At 36.5% G+C, this 17626-nt stretch overlaps 1 protein-coding gene across 9 annotated transcripts in view; it reads left to right on the top strand.

Annotated features, from left to right (window-relative positions):
- The window catches only part of LOC100768845 (protein diaphanous homolog 2), a 735817-nt gene that overhangs the window by 320654 nt on the left and 397537 nt on the right, over positions 1 to 17626 (top strand). For 8 of the 9 annotated variants that reach the window (XM_027433000.2, XM_027432999.2, XM_027433003.2 and 5 more), the window contains one exon: positions 13964 to 14065. The exons of the other annotated variant lie outside the window; for it this stretch is intronic. In XM_027433000.2, the coding sequence (XP_027288801.1) occupies positions 13964 to 14065 (102 nt within the window). The remainder of the gene's footprint in view (positions 1 to 13963; positions 14066 to 17626) is intronic. 9 annotated transcript variants of the gene reach the window in all.

Raw genomic sequence — 17626 nt, 5'->3', positions numbered from 1 at the left:
CATCTGGCAGTCCTTATTTTGTAGGTCTCCCTTAAAATGTGCTAAACTTTAAACCAGACCCCTGAACTTTCTAAACAGATGTTTGTTTTATTTACGGTGTTCTGCCCTCTGCTTCCCATCGTTTATGAAACAAGTGCATTCTTGCAGAGGAGGGAAATTCCTGTGGTTTCATTTGCAGTTGTCTCATCGTGTACCTTTTTCTGTCTTTTCCTTTGTTCATGCTGTGTGTGGTAGAAGGCTAATGTAGATACCAATAATACCTTAGATGAAATGCAGCTCTACACAACTCCTTCATAACTGCAAATTCATGCACAAGAATGTTTCTACTTGCCCCCTACTTCAATGTATTTCTGACTGCCTTATGGTTCAGAAACACAGTTGAATATCTCATAGCGCAGTGCACACAAGGCACAAAACCTACAGCTTCCCACATGATTATGTTTTCTCAAATGTGATTTTTACAACCCAAAACAGATTACATGATCTATATAACTGATTCTTGAATACTGACAAAATGATTAGATAGAAGCAAAGGTCCTTCAATCCATACCCTGGATTTCAGGCAGTGCTACACCTAAGTCATCAAAGATAAATGGGTAGCTATTGATTCTGCAAGAAAAAAGATTCTTCAACTTCCCTCAATTAACCAGTTCTAGTGTATAATTATTCTTATAGTCAGGAAGTTCATGCATGTGTAATAGTCGAGCTCGTTTTTGTCTCTTCAATCCATCTTTGTAATCATTGATCTATTTATGTGGCTATCGACCATCTGTATTGTATGCAAGCTTGTGAGTCTGCATGTTTGTGCACTTTACAAGACTTGATGGCTTTAGAAGGCTACAGGTATATCAACTAAGGCTATGAAAGCATTAGCATTGTAGAATTTTAGAACATTTTTTTCTCCTTAATAAACAACTTATATTCTCCAAGTTTATTTTCATAATTTTTCAGGGAAATTGAAACATTAACAATGACAAGAACAATCTTGACATTTCTTTCTTATTTCTCATCTTAGAGAAGTATTTTGCAATGTTACTACAGTCCACAAATATTTTCATCCATGAGCTGCTATTGTTTTTCATCTTTTGCTTCTAACCTCTTATCAGATGAAATTTTAAAAGTGTATTCTCATGTCTGTTTTGACAGCAGTTTTGTTTTTGATCATTGTGCACTAATTTCAGTCTATTGTGAAGCTGAATCTTATCCATACAAATATTGCATCTGCTCATTGCCATTTTGTACAATGTTGATATTTTAAAAGAATAACCAGTGTTTCATTTGTTACAGTCACTGATTGTGTTCTTATTTGCAAGGAAAGAAAAGGTAGCTAAGTAATGAATGTTTTATTATATCAATTAGAAAACAGGATTTTGTTAGTAGTTGTGCAATACATTGCCTCATAGATCATTGATTTTCCTGTCTTGCACACTTGTAGCTACAGTAAAACTTCACAGACTTTTCAATCATTTCATACTGTTGGTCTTTGGATACTATTGGACAGAGGGGATGATCAGAATAGACCAGAAGTTTCCTTTCAGTTGTACTTATAGCTTTGGAAGTATCTGCCTCTTTACACATAAACTTCTAGAACTCTACTACTAAGAAATGAAAAGCAAAATTATTCTACTAGCTCTATATTAACCTGAGACTATGGGACTACTTCTAGCCAAAAAACAATAGTCCTTTAACTTAAGAAATGAGTGGAGCAGATAGCAGTTACAAATGTTCTTGATCTGAAAAATCAAGTTACAGAAAACAATTGCATTTTCACCACTAGCTTCCAACTCATTTTAAAGTATGTAAAATGAGTTGAAATATAAAGATGATGGCATTAAACAAATCATAACCCTTTGTAATTGATCACATTTCTAAAACCACCTTTTGTTATGTTCTAAGGATGACAGTCAGAAATTTTCTATACCTCAGGACTGTCTTCATATAGCATAGGCGTTTTCCAAGTTTCTGTAATTCTGTATCTTCAATGCAAAGTACAATGCAAAGTACCTAGCCATCACATCCATTAAATACATTTGATTCTTAAATTATACTTTATTCCAAAATAGTATAAACATAGTACATCATGCTTTACTATGTTAGCTCAGCATAATATATAGTTAACACAACCGTATGTTAACTTTTTAAAATATTAGACGAGCAGTCAAGAAGAAAAATCCAAGTGAGAGTTAACTGTGGTTTACATATTGACTCCTTTTATATAAAAATTTTTATATCTCCATAACAAAATTAATGCATTAAAAGTTTCTTGATAGTGAACACACATAAGGCATATCCCTTACTTTGGACTGTGATATTTTGAACAGTGGATTGGGGGGATTCTATCTTCTAGATGAAAGTACTGGTACTCACTGCCCCTTATGACTTTAGTTTTTTTCCAATGAATATAGGGAATCAAAAATTGTTCCCAGATGCAAACCATTATGTTAAGATTTCCTTTTGCACTTGATAGAAAAGTTGTAAAGTTTCAGAATTTCAAGTTTCTAATTATTTGGGTTTTTTTCTTAGTTTATTACAAACCTGGTGGCTTTGGCTGTATACATTTGTTTAGTATTGATCAAAATCAAAACTGTAACTTTAAGAAACCTACTTCTATTTCTGGTAAAATGGGTTGTCACTCAGTTGCAAATAGCCCTGGTCAGGTATTGTTTATATTAGAGGCAGCAAAATACTCATTTCTGAATGCATGTAATGATGTTATGATGAAGTGGCTTTTTCTGCTCTATATCCAGAGCTTAATAATGTTAACATATTCAATTTATGTGATTTAGCTTTAAAATATGGCAGGTAAGTTAGATAATATTATACAATTATTCTGGGATCAGAAAATTAGTTCATATGATACTTGTCTCATTGACCTTTTTTTTTTGGTTTTCCGAGAGAGAGTTTCTCTGGCTTTAGAGGCTATCCTAGAACTAGCTCTTGTAGACCAGGCTGGTCTCGAACTCACAGAGATCTGCCTGCCTCTGCCTCCCGAGTGCTGGGATTAAAGGCGTGTGCCACCACCGCCCAGCGCTCATTGACCTTTTTAAACACCATTGTTTACCTATCTTTCCCCCTACTGTGTTATATAGGTGAGTTACTGACTTGATTTTACATTTGGAAAGGTATAAGGTGTATCTAATAAAGGTTTCCCATCTAAACAGGTTGTACAATGTAACAAGAGTTCTAATAGGTCTTAATAATAAAAACCCAGAGTCAGATTCAGGGGTTAATGCTAAAAGATCAGAGAAGCAGAGCAGCCAGCAACTATTTCTTTTTCTTTTATTTTATTTAAATTACAAGCAATCTTATTTTACATAACAATCTCAGTTCCCTCTCCCTCCTATCCACCCTTGCTCTGCACCAACCCCCCATCCACTTCCCAGGGATAGTGAGGCCTCCCATGGTGGTCATCAAAGTCTGTCACATCATTTGGGGCAAGACTTACGCCCTCCCCAGTGTATCTAGGATGACAGAGTATCCATCCATAGGGAATGGGCTCCCAAAGCCCATTTATTCACTAGGGATAAATACTGGTTCCACTGCCAGAAGCCCCATAGACTGCCCTGGCCTCCCAACTGACACCCACATTCAGGGGCCCTGGTTCAGTCCTATGCTGCTTCCCCAGCTGTCAGACTGTGATCCTTGCCCTCTGAATCCTCAGACCAAAGGGGTGATTGCGTTCCTACGAATTTGCAGACTGAATGCAATGAGCTCCTGTCTCCTACTTTATATTCCTCTCTCCACCCAGCCATATCATTCCTATATAACTTCCTAGTGCTGGAATTAAAGTCTTGTGACTCCTATGTCCTGGGATTAAAGGTGTGAGCCACCACCACTTGGGTCTGTTTCTTTCTTACACTGGATAAATTTTGTGTAGCCTAGGGTGACCTTGAACTCACAGAGATCTGCCTGCCTCTGCCTCCTGAGTACTGGGATTAAAAGTGTGGGCCACCACTGCTTGACCTCAGTGGCTAAGTAGTGGCTAGCTCTGCACTCTAATGTACAGGCAAATTTTATTTGTTAGAGCACAAACAAAATATCACCACAGTACAATATCTCTCATTGGAAATCAGAGTTGACTTTTCATTATATTTTAAAAAATATTTTCAACACATTATATGTGAATTCATTAATACTTACCATTGTTTGTGCTCTATAATAAATATATAGCTAATTAACATGGAATAAATGACTATTATTTCTAGATGCAATGAAAGGAACAGTGAATTCTATCTGTCTCTACATTAGTAAGTGGCTTTTTACTAAATTGAAAGTACTGTTCCATTATTAACATGGACATTATTTATTTTACCCTATGTGATGCATTCAATGTGGACAGATTCATCTAAGGAAATATAATCATTTTGTTTCATGAGAAAGATGAGAGTAAATATTTTGGTTTCCATTTTATAAGTTTCCTACAATGCATGTAGCAGAATAGATTTGAAAATAACTTGTTTCAAAGGAAAAGCAAAATGATATTCATTTTTCTTCCTTGAGTGCTGTCTTAGAGTTTCTGTTGCTCTGATGAAATACCTTGATGAAAAGGAATTTGGAGAGGAAAGGGTTTGTTTTGCTTAGAGTCCAACATCACTGTTTATCACTGAAGACAAGGCAGAAACCTAGAGGAGCTGATGCAAAGGCCATGGAGTGGTGCTGCTTACTCCCCATGGCTTGCTCAGCTTGCTTTCATATAGAATCCAGGACCACTAGCCCAGGTAACTCCACCCATAATGGGCTGGGCCTTCATATTAATTACTAATTAAATGAATTACTGGCTTTCCTACTGCCTGAGTTTTTAAACAATTTTTAAATTCAAATATATTTGGAAATGTTCTTTCTCCCCCCCAAGTCCTACCAGATCCTCTCTCCTCATCAAGCCAACTTTAAGTTCTTTCTCAAAAACAAGCAAAAACCTAATACAACAGCAAAAGCCCCCAAATGAAAGAAAACAAAACAAAACAAAAACACCACCTAAGAAGCAAAAACAAAAAACAGTAAAATCCTCCCCCAAACAATAGCCAAATAAAAGCAAGGAAAAAACTGGTAGTCTATTGTGCGCTGGCCAACTACCCCTGAGCATGTGGCCTGTCGTGTAGTGGTTTTAGATGCACAGTATAACTCCAATGATATCCACTCTCCTAGCAGGGATAATGACATTTCAGTTGTTAACCTTTTCTCTAGCGACTAAATTGTCATTCTTTCATTTCGTTATTCCTTTTTTAAAATATTAAAAAATGAAATATAATAAGATAAAATAAAACTATTACCTTGAAGTTGGACAGGACAAACCAGTAGAAGGAAAAGAGGCCAAGAAAAATTACAAGAATCAGAGGCCCACCCATTCACACCCTCAGGAATCCCATAAAAAACAGTAATCTAGAAGGTATAAGTGCAGAGGTGCTAATGCAGACCTATACGGCCCTGTTCATGCTGCTCAGTCTCTGTGAGTTCATAGGAGCTTTGCTCATGTTGGTGTAGAAGGCCTTGTTTCCTTATTGTCCTCCAATTCTCTCTGGCTCTCACACTCTGCCTCCTCTTCCGCAGGGTTCCCTGAGCTCTGAGGCAACAGCCTGATCATTTATTTATTTATTTAAATTACCAACAGGATTGTTTTACATGTCAATCCTAGTTCCCTTTCCCTGCACTTCTCCCCGGACCCCTCACTGATCCCCTATCCCATCCTCTTTCTGCTCCCCAGGGAAGATGAGGCCCTACATGGGGGATCTTCATAGTCTTTCATATCATCTGGAGCAGGGCCTTGGTTTTGAGAGTATCCCTCTATGTGGAATGGGCTCCCAAAGTCCATTGGTATACTAGGGATAAATACTGATCCACTACCAGAGGCCCCATAGATTGCCCAGGCCTCGTATCTGACACCCACATTCAGGGGTCTGGGTCATAACGTAGAGCAAAGGATTACCAACCTACAATCCACACTGCCAGAGAAGCTAGGAAACAAGGAGGACCCTAAAAGAGACATACATTGGTTCTTCCCACCCCCCCAGAAGGGGAAAGGGACACGATCTCCTGAGTTAATTGGGAACCTGGGGGAATGTAACATGAATGTTTCCACCCAGCCACCCAAGCCCTGCCGCCATGTCGGCACCCAAAATAACAGAGAGATTAATATTAGATACAATGCTGCTGGTCAATGACTAGGATTTTTTATCTGCTAGCTCAGTCTTAATTATCAACCAATAAGACAAATCATATACACAGAAGGGGGAGGGGAGAGGAACTTAGGAAAAAGAGAAGGGGAGAGGTGGACTTGAGGGAGCAGGAAGATTGAGTCGGGGTAGAATAGAGGAGAGCAAGAAAAGAGATACCATAATAGAGGAAGCCATTATAGATGGACAAATCTGGCACTAGGGAAATTTCCAGAGATCTACAAGGATGACCCCCCAACTAACAATCTAAGCAATAATGGAGAGACTATATATATATATATACATATATATATATGTATATATATATATATATATAGTGGCTCATATGTGTTATGGAAGAGTATTTGCTCAGTTCCTTATTATTTCATTCATAGACAGTGTATTTGTTAGTTGTTTCATTATCACATACACCACACAAAAATACACCACATACATATGCACCACATACATATAGGCCACCCACATTTACATCACACACATATACACCAGACCAAAGCAACTTATGGAAAGAAGGGTTTATTTTGACTAGTATTTTGAGGAAAAGTCCATCATGATTTGGAATGCATTACAATAAAAATCCGAGGCATCTGGCCACATTGTGTTCAGAATCAATAATCAAAGAGGGATGGGTGCTTCTGCTCATCTAGCTTTCTCTTTTTGTCTGGGAAGCCTTTTCAGAGAATGGTTCAGCTCACAAACTTAACCGGGAACAAAGCATCTCTTACAGGCATGCACAGTCCTTTGTCACTTCAGTGATAATAGATCTCGACTGGTTAACAAATCAGTATTAAGCATTACAGGTTTTGGTTTCTCTGAATGTTCACATGCATCATAGGGGACATTTGTCCTTATGTGTACAGTTGTTCAGTACTTTAGGATCCTATTTTGGAGTGCTTAGTTGTGGCCTAATGACATACACATGTGTTTGTAAAAGTCATTTCTATGGGAACGGCCCTTAGGTTTGGTATGCATGATAATTTTTAAATAAAAGCATAACTACCCTAGATGAAGTGATTATCTGTTGCTGATGAGAAATTACTGATTGGGAAACTGTTGTTATTTGATATGCTAAACTTAAGAAGAACATTTGTAGTGTATAGTATAATACTAAACAGTATACATGCAAGAGGAAGTTCTTATCATTTTTGGACAGGAACAGAGAAGACATGAGTTGTTTCTTTTGTTGTTGATTTTTCAAATAAGCTTTGGGAAAACTTTGCCAGTCCTCTTCTTAGATCCCAAACATGGATGTCTCTTAACTCATTTTATGATTTTCTGACAAGGCTTTTTCACAAGTAGTGTTGTGTCAGCTTTGCTAAAGAGGACAGGCTTTCATGGGAATGACTAAGAAGCTACTTAACCGATAGAAAACCAGTCATGAGTTAACAAGCATATTTGTATACTCTGTTGTATATGTAACAGTCTTTTTATGTGGGACTTGGCATTGGCATATATTTCAAATCATCTGTACATGCCATCTATCATTATTGTTTTGCATTTATCGGTAGAGTGTTGGAAGAGTTAGCCATATAAATATTTATAAATATGAGCACATATTGCTAGTTGAAAAGACAATCCTATTTTGAAGATTGCAGAAAAGACTGTTATTGTTTTTGTATCTGTTAGAAAATCAGTGCTCCTAGCCAAATACACTTTTTATGCATTATTTTCATAGATAATTTGAATATTGCTTTGAGGTGGAAATATTTCAAACAATACAAAATTGGACTTTTTTGCAGCACTATTTCAATTTATGTTTGACTACCTCTCTTTTATTCATCATGTAACTAAGTGACCGGTAATATGACCTGCTCAAAATCATGTGATTGTCTCTTATTTTTTTAAGTCATTGATTTCCCCTTGTGAATATGTGTGAAATATTTTATAAGACTATAAACATGTTGACAGTTATTTTCTGAAACAACAACCCTGACAAGATTCGACTTGAAGTAGTTTTCTTTATGCCTTCATGATTGTTGTTCAGAGGAAAAGCAAACTGAAAAGTGAGTATATCCTTTGCAGATGTGAAGGATAGTGTCTACACAGTGGTGGTCAGTAGAAACATGTCATTGACTGGCTCATTAAAGTAACAATGCCCACAGGACCAGTGCTTATGAAGCACATTGATTATCCTTCTTCTCCAGAAGAAACCATGACCCTCAAACTGATGCTCATCATTCCCAGTCTATTCTTTTTTTTCCTGTTATTTTTTTTTAGACAGGATTTCTCTGTATAGCTTTGGAGTCTGTCCTGGAAATAACTCTTGTAGACCCTACTGGTCTGGACCTCAGAGAGATCCACCTGCCTCTGCCTCCCAAGAACTGGGATTGAAGGTGTGTTCTACCATCGCCTGGCTCCACTTTATTATTTATGAATTTGTAGCATATGAATGTGCAACTGTAGTATATGGTTAGGTTTTATCCCTTTTCAAATGCTCTGTAAAAAGTAAGTACAACACATATATTATTTTATTATTGTTACTTTTACTTGCTATTATCATAAACACTGGTGGTATAATACTGTTGTCTTCAATATTTGTGTACATGCTGTTTGTCTAAACCTTGCAAACCTTCTCTATATATGATGGTTTCAAGTGCTTTATCTCACACATGTTCAAGTATATAATTTCCACCATAACTCAAACTTACTGACTCAAACCTTGTGGGTAGGGCCTTTTTGTCTATGTTTACTTTTGCCTATGATTTTATTTTCACACACTGTAGTTTATGAGGACTATATCTAGGGTTTCAGAATAGATTATTTGTATCATTGGAATTACTGAGTAGTGGTGCAGTGTTTCCTGAAAACTAATATATGCTAATATATCCTATGTGTCCTAATATATCTTATTTTTATCATATGAGAATTAACATGGCTATAAACTAGTAGTATCTCAGTGTCTAGGCTTGTTTTGATGTTTTTGCTTATTTGTTTACTGTCATTTGTTTCTGGGAATTGACCCAAGGACTTCAATCATGCTAACTTCAAATATGGTTGAAATGACAGTTGTTGTTTTGAAAACTTAGAAGCTGTGTATGTAACCAGTCTTGGTGAAAGAATGATCACTTACATTTTCAGAGATTAAGTCCTTTATGATCATGAAGGGGAGCATGGCAGCATGCAGGCAGACTTGATACTGCAGCAATAGCAGAGTGTTTTTCATCTTGCAAACAATAGCAAGTCAACTCCTGTCACACTCAGGGAAGCTTGAGAAACAGACCTGCCCCCACAGTGACATACTTCCTTCGACAAGACCACACCTACTTCAACAAAGCCAAAACTTCTTATAGTGCCATTCCCTTGGGAGCCATTTTCTTTCAAACAACCATAAGTTCTTTATATTTGTTCAATTTATATTTGTCCTGTAACTATAAGAGTTGCACAGATATTGGGTATTTCTATTCAAAAGGAAATATTTGCCCCATCACTTTCTGAGAAGAGTTATATTTTACGTCAATTGGAAGATAATACTGCTGTTGCTTTAAGCTTGTCATGGTTTCACAGGAGCATACATGTCCCTTTGAAACTTGTAATCCTCCAATAGCACAGTACCTAATGGGTAATGTGACATTTATATAGAAGGCATGCGGTATTAAAAGGCAAACACATATTTAAACAAATAATAATGACAGTACCAGGCTTTGGTACTATTTAAAGGAAAACAGTTGTGTTTGTATCTACCCTTAAGAACAAAGATCAAGAGCACAGGAATATAATATAAAAGCCTCGAGTACGCTTAGTTAGGGTTTCTATTGCTTCGTGAAACACCATGACCAAAAATCAAATTGGGGAGAAAAGGGTTTATTTGGCTTAAACTTCTGTATCACTGGTCATCATCCAAGGAAGTCAGATCAAGAATTCAAGTGGGGCTGGAATCTGGAGACAGGAATAATGCAGAGGCCATGGAGGAATGCTGCTTACTGCCTTGATCCTCATGTCTTGATCCTCAGCCTGGTTTCTTATGGAACCCAGCACTAAGAGCCCTGGGATTGTACCACCCACAATGGGCTGGGCCTTCCCCATCAATCATGAATTAAGAAAATGCCTTAATGTCCTACTTACAACCTGGTCTTATGGAGGCATTTTCTTAATTGAGGTTTATTCATTTCAGATGACTTTAGCTTGTTTCAAGTTGTTGTACAACTACCCAGCACATATGAACACATGCCTACAAAACTCTTTTAGCTGTATGCCATAAGAAAGTGTTGAAAAACATGCCATAATAACATATAATATTTAAGGAATTGAATTTTTTGTTCAAGCAAGTGGAGAAAGTTGTGTGGTAAAATGACAGAAATTTTACCAAGTGTTTGAAAAAATCTCCTTGTCTTCATTAATCTGTGCATGTATACTTATCAATAGAATTTAAATCAATTTCTGTATCTTTTCATTTATCCATCTGTAGATGGCTAGAAAATACAACAATAATTCATTTTTTAAAAGAAATATTGGCCCTGGTCCATTTATGTGGTAAATGATAGAGTTAATCAGAGTGAACTTAACTCAGTTCTCTACTACTAAAATGACTTAATGAGATATAAGACAAAAAAAGAAAGGTTATGTTTTGTCAAGAAGGAAAGGACAGTATGGTTCAATACCTTTACTTAAGTAACCTTTACATGTGCAATTAACATTTAAAAGAAATAAAGTTTTGGAAGCATTATAGAGTAATTGCATAAATGTAAAAAGTTGTTAGAAGCCTGTGGTCTTCTAGGAGAAATTTCTTCAAATAACAGTGACAGTTATCAGAAACTGAACTGGTGATACATAAAAGATGAGGGGGAAAATCTCCTCATTTGGTGGCATGCTTACTTCTTTCTCCTTTGTTGTTTTCTTAGTAAACTTCAGCTCACTGACATTTTCTAGAATGAAATTTTCATACTCACCCAGAATTGATCTTTCAAACACAAAGTTTGAAATAGTTGAAGGAGAAAAGGCATGCTATTAAGCAGCAGTAGGGGAGAAAGAAATAGAATGGATCATACCTTAAAACTTATAGGACCTTTGTCTATCAGCCAATAATTTGTCAGAATCTATTGCCTTTCAAGTGTTTTTTTTTTGTTATTTGTCTGTGTCCAATTCTTAGTACTATGATTAGACTTCCCCCATATAGCACATGTAGTGGTTATGTGAACTGTTAATCTAACTTTTCAATTTATTTACAAGCCAGAAGTAGTTGCAGTGTGAATGAAACATTAAATTCACGAGCTCTTTTGTTTTTTTCAAGTGAAGAGTCCTTAGATAATATGAAGTTTGCAGTAACATTCTTATCTGTTTGCGTATGCCTCTATGTAATTGATAATTGCTCTTGGCCACTGCCATAGAAGACTTTTCAATATTGATCATTTCTAGGCACCTCCGCAAGCAACTTATATATTCTCCAAATGAATTTTGCCATTCTCATGTAGCAGCTGAGAGTGATTTTCCCCATTTCCTGTGTAAAGTTACTCTGGGAGTAAAAACGTAGATAGAAGAAGAGTTCACCTCTTGATATATAGAAGCCTTCTAAGAGCCAAGATTCCATGTTTTATGGAAAATCATGGAGCATGGCTTTTTCTATCCTCCTTTTCTTGGGGTTATGACATATAGATAAGGGTTAGAATAAAACACAGAAAATGGACATTGAAATGGAGAGTTTTAAAATGTTGAATTAAATTATTTCATAATTTAAATAATGCTTTTAATCTATTTAATTTAGTTGCACTTAGTGAAAAGTATGTTACCCAAGTGTATCTTTGATTTTCTTAACAGTATACTTAAGATAAAACAAAAACCAGTAGCCTGGAGGTAGTGGCACGTGCCTTTAATTCCAGTACACTGGAGGCAGAGGAGGTGGGTCTCTGTGATTCAAGGCCAGCCTGGTCTGCAGAGTGAGTTTCAGGAGAGCCAGAGCTACATAGTGAAAGCCTGTCATGGAGAAAACAAACAACATAAAACAAAACAAAAACAGTAATAGACACATTTTAAGAATTACTAATTCTATTTTTGTGTGTGTGGTTTTTCGAGACAGGGTTTTTCTGTGGCTTTGGAAGCTGTACTGGAACTAGCTCCTGTAGACCAGGCTGGCCTCGAACTCCCAGAGATCTGCCTGTCTCTGCCTCCCAAGTGCAGGGATTAAAGGCTTGTGCCACCACTGCCCAGCACTAATTCTAATATTTACATCTTCAGGGTTTTCTAGTGAGAGCTTACATATGGGGCTGGAGCTATGCCTCTTCAGAGTGTTTAAGGCTGTGTACTGCACTTGCACAGCACTAGAGTTCATTTCTCAGAACCTGAAACATGCAGGTCACATTTGCCTCTGATTCCAGTTCATCAGGATTTAACTTCTGACTTCCTTGTAGTATGGTACATGTATCTGTGTAAAAAAAACCCACAGACACATACATACATACATACATACATACATACATACATACATACATACAATTAAGATATTCTCAAATTTTGAAAAGGGTGTGTGTGTGTGTGTGTGTGTGTGTGTGTGTGTGTGTGTGTGTGTGTGTGTATAGAGGTAGAGTTCTTGCCTGGCATGTACAAACCATCATTTTCTTCATACTACAAAAATATATTTTTAATGGAAATAATAAGTTTAGTGATTACTTTTCTTTGTATAAAAATGTTTATAGTCATGAATGAAAACAGCTCCATTAGATTTCATCTGCATATATGGTTATATCCATGTTATTTTAAATCATAGGTCACTCTTATTTTAAAATTTGAGCTTTAATATGATGGACACTAGTGTATGTCAAGAGTTTAGTAGAGAGGCAGGATTGAATGGAAGAAAAGAAAATATAAGTGGAGGAAATAAAATCCCACTTCTATGTGATGTTGTATACTTAGTTTCCCTGTTTTCTGTGTTAATGTCAATTTTTTCCCAGTTTAAAATGGCTTCAGAATAGTATACAAAAATCACTGCTTCACATATACCATAATGTTTTTTTTTTTTTAAATAACATATGCTACTGTCTCGGGCGTCATGAAACACTATTGTCAAAAACAGATTGGTAAGGAAAAGGTTTATTTGGCTTAAACTTTCATAACACAATGTTCATCATCAAAGAAAGTCAGAAGAGGAATTCTAACCGGGCAGGAACTGATGCAGAGTCCATGGAAGCGTGCTGCTTACTGACTTGATCCCTATGGCTTGCTCAAACTGCTTTCTTGATGGTCCACCAATCCAGGGACGGCACCACCCACAATGAACAGGGACTCCTCCATGAAGCCCTCCTTAAGAAAGTACCTTATAGGATTGCCTACGGCCAGATAATTTGGAGGCATTTTCTTAATTGACTTTAGCCTGTTCCAAGTTGACATGAAACTATCCATCATAGCTGGTAAAGATATGGAAAACTGAAAATCATGTGTACTGTTAATAGTCATGGTTGGAATGAAATAGCTTAGCCATCAGTGTAACCATTTGATGATTCTTAAGAAATTAACTATAGCATTTCTACACCAACTCCCTAACTTTGAGGATTATGTAGCAATTTGACTGGGTCAGCAGCTGTCCAGATTGAATAGTATGTCTGATTGTATCTCAGAGATTATTCTTGGTTGAAATTAACCAATCAGCAGGACAGGGTCATCTGTCTGTTGTGATATATAGCTATAACAGAAGGTATGAGTCTTTCATATAGTGGCACAACTTCCCTTTGCAGCTAGTTTATATACAGTTTTTCTTAATTTAATAGGTTGGTTGTTTTTTAATCTGCTTAGTTGAGTTGCTAATGTATGCTTAAACATCTCACCAATCAGATACTAACTACTAATACTTATGCTTTTCTTTTTAGAATCTTGTCAAACATCTCCCTGAGCAGAATATACTCAAAGAACTAGCACAGCTTAAGAATGAATATGATGATCTCTGTGAGCCAGAACAGTTTGGTGTTGTGGTATGTATTGATCACAAAGGCCTAAGTATACACTTCTCACAAACATAAGAAAGACATTAGTTGATTTCTTTTACTTTATAACTACATGATTAAATATAATATTGACTTAGAAAAAGCCTTTACCTTCAGCATTGTGGTATTGAAAAGTAACTAAGTTACTTTTTAAGTTCACAAAAAAATACCAAAGCATTATGGGATATTCTCTTCAACAATGCTGATATTTAATGATATTAATACATGCAAAATAGCATGCTGTATTGCATTGGCTGTTTTTCTTCCCTTTAGATCAGAATGTTAGAATTTAGCCCCCTGAAAATTAAGGCTGAAATAAAATTAATAATATTTAAGGAAATTTAAAAAAGAAAACTAGCAACTATTTTCAAAATAAATATTGTATCAAAAATATCATAAATATTTTCAAATTTTCTAGACTGTCAATGATCAATTGAAAACTTGCAATGTGTGGTTCCCATTAAGTCAAGTAACTTAAAAAGGTACCTTATGTAATTTAATCATTTTTTCTTATCCCCATCATTTGAAATGGCACAGAATGCCTTAGTATAAAGAATATATCATCATATATTAATCTACCACAAGCCTGCTATTCAAATGATTGACCATAAAGAAATATAAAGGACATTGAAATTAGTTTCTTTGAATAAAACCTATTTTTTTCCAGAGCTGGGGACTGAACCCACAGCCTTGTTCTTGCCAGGCAAGCATTCTACCACTCAGTTAAATCCCCAACCCCTAAAAGCTATTTTGGGGGGGGTTTCAAGGCAGTGTTTCTCTGTGTAGCTTTGGAGCCTATCCTGGCTCTTGCTCTGGAGATCAGGCTGGCCTCGAACTCACAGAGATCCGCCTACCTCTGCCTCCCGAGTGCTGGGATTAAAGGCGTGCACCACCAACGCCCAACCTAGAAGGTATTTTTTTAAACTAAGGTGTTCAGGACAGATTTATTTCCTATGTGTATTTCTGGTTTACTCTGGCTTCCTAATTGTTTTTCGTTTGTAAACAAAGGATTTTAAATCATCATTGGACCTGCTTTCAAGTAGTATCAGCTTCATCCAAAATATTCCATAATGTTTCAAAGTAGTTACAACTTAGATTTGATCTGATTTCCTACTTCAGTTTTAAAATCTTGTCCATATGAAACTCTATTAGATTGGAGTGAGTGTGTTCTTTTTAGCATATACAATAATCTCTTGTCCATATTTAAAACTGTTTTATTGTTTTATTATGCTGTTGCCTAATTTGAGGTAGAAAGATTTGTCAATTCCTTGAAAAGGAAACTAGACAAGCACATTGGGCATCAAATAGAGCATATAATGGACATGGGGGACATATTTCTCTTATTTTTAAATCAGATCTATTAGTCAACTGAATTGGCTCTGTATTATTTATTAAATGGTGGCACTTTAGCAGAGTGCTAAATAATAAAATTTGTAGCCTCAAGTCCACACTTGAAACCTAAGTAGCTCAGATCCATCTTATAATTGAAGCAGGGCTATACACCATCTGAGATTTCAGCTGCATCATGATGGTTATGAGTTTTACAGTAGGTATACTACACAGTTTCTCAGAAACCATTTTTTTTTCCTGAGTGCAGTTTATCTTGGAAGATGTATTAGTATGCCTAGCAAGTCCTTCACAAGGAATATCCTTGGTAACTTACAGAGGAAATGAAATCGGGGGGCATAAAAAGCAATATACCTTCCGAACTAAAGGCAAAAATAGAAAATGGAAGAGATTTCTTGTTTATGCACATAACCATAAATATTTCAGGCTTTATATACATGAATTCTCCTACGCCCCTTATGTACTCTCACTTTCTTTTGCTCTGTCTCTGCTGGGGTGGTGTCAGAGAGAATCTACTACATTGCTAAGCAGTTTAAACTACGTAAATTGCCTAAGTCTATCAATTGAGACTTACTAAATAAAGGTTAGGCACGCTCTTCTTAACAAATATATTATTCATTATATAATAATATCCTTAATAATTAATTAGTAATAATAAACAATAACCTTAGTCTTTTAAAGTTGTATGCAGTCTGTTGTGTAAAATAGGTAGTAAATGTTTGTGGAATTATAAGCACTCTTTTAGATAAAAATGTGAGGCAGAGTTTAAAAGGAAAGAAACATAAAGTATGACTAAAATAGCAACTTAAAATAGTTCTGTGAGAATATACTATCATTACTATTTAACCCTTGAACTTATATTAGCTGCCTAATGGGGCCATATCTTTGGAAAGTAGAATTCTTCTAACTAATAAAAGAACCCCCAAGTTAGGAAAACCCCTGTCCTCAGCTTTCTTCACCCATTCTTAGTATTTAATATTCATATTAAAAATTATCTTTATGATTTCAGTATCACAACCCTTCGTTGTTTCCCTGACTTTAGAATATATGTTTCAACCTCTCGCTTCCCCGTTCTGTCTTTCATTTCCTCTTCTGTCTGTAATCCATTCTTTTTTTTTTTTTTTTTTTGGTTTTTCAAGACAGAGTTTCCCTGTGGCTTTGGAGGCTGTCCTGGAACTAGCTCTTGTAGACCAGGCTGGTCTCGAACTCACAGAGATCTGCCTGCCTCTGCCTCCTGAGTGCTGGGATTAAAGGCGTGTGCCACCAACGCCCGGCTATGTAATCTATTCTTTTCATCTACTACAAAATCTTTCTTGCAAGTGGCATAACAAAAGAATTTCAGGACCTCTTTGTGTCTCTTCTGCCTCCATAGTTGCTTTGTTGTTACATCACCCTGGCTCGTTTCTAACTTAGGATTTCAAGCTGGTCTCTGGTCTTGGATTAATGCTATTTGTTGTTGTTTCTCTGGGGACTAAGCATGGGACCTCCCATTTGCTAGGCAAGTACTGCAGAATAGAGCTCTGTCCCCACACTCCTCCATTTTGTAAATTTATTTCTTTGTGAAACTTCAGAAAAGGAGAGGGCCAGTTTCCATTACTAATGTTCCATTGCAGTGCTAGTGATAGCAAAAGCTTACTAACTTGTACTTTGTGCTAACATTTTTATGTGGGCCATATTTTCAAGAATATTTTTAATTTATTCCTCAGAAAATTCATACATTTACACACCAAATTTTAATCATTTCTGTCCACTGTCGCCTCCATCAAATCCCCCTTCATGCCAACCCTCATCTCCTTGTCAACGTCATGTCCTCCTTTTTGTTATCAATAGCCCCTGAGTGCAATTAATGCTGTCTATATTTTCACATGGCTGTGGAGTTACCCTGTGAGGTGTGGGCAACTTCTCAGGGCCCATATCAACTCACAGCACCTGTGGTTACTTGTGCAATGCCTGCACAAGGTCAAGCCAGTCAACATATTCATGTTCTTTTATGTTTTATAAGGTAAAGGTTGACAATGTTATTATCTCTGACCTACTGCTGAGGAACTGAGGCCAACCCAACCCAGGCAAGTGTTCCAAGGCTTCAATGTAAATAGTAGATGTGGGAACCAGTTAGAATTCACAGGCTGTGCTTTTAGGTACTGTGATTTCCTAAAGGAAGGGAGGTGGGGGAGAGTGTGATGAGATAGGTAGATAGACGCT

This window comes from Cricetulus griseus, chromosome X, assembly GCF_003668045.3.
Source record: "Cricetulus griseus strain 17A/GY chromosome X, alternate assembly CriGri-PICRH-1.0, whole genome shotgun sequence".
In the NCBI taxonomy this organism is placed as follows: Eukaryota; Metazoa; Chordata; class Mammalia; order Rodentia; family Cricetidae; genus Cricetulus; species Cricetulus griseus.
This window is presented reverse-complemented; position numbering and strand designations above follow the sequence as displayed.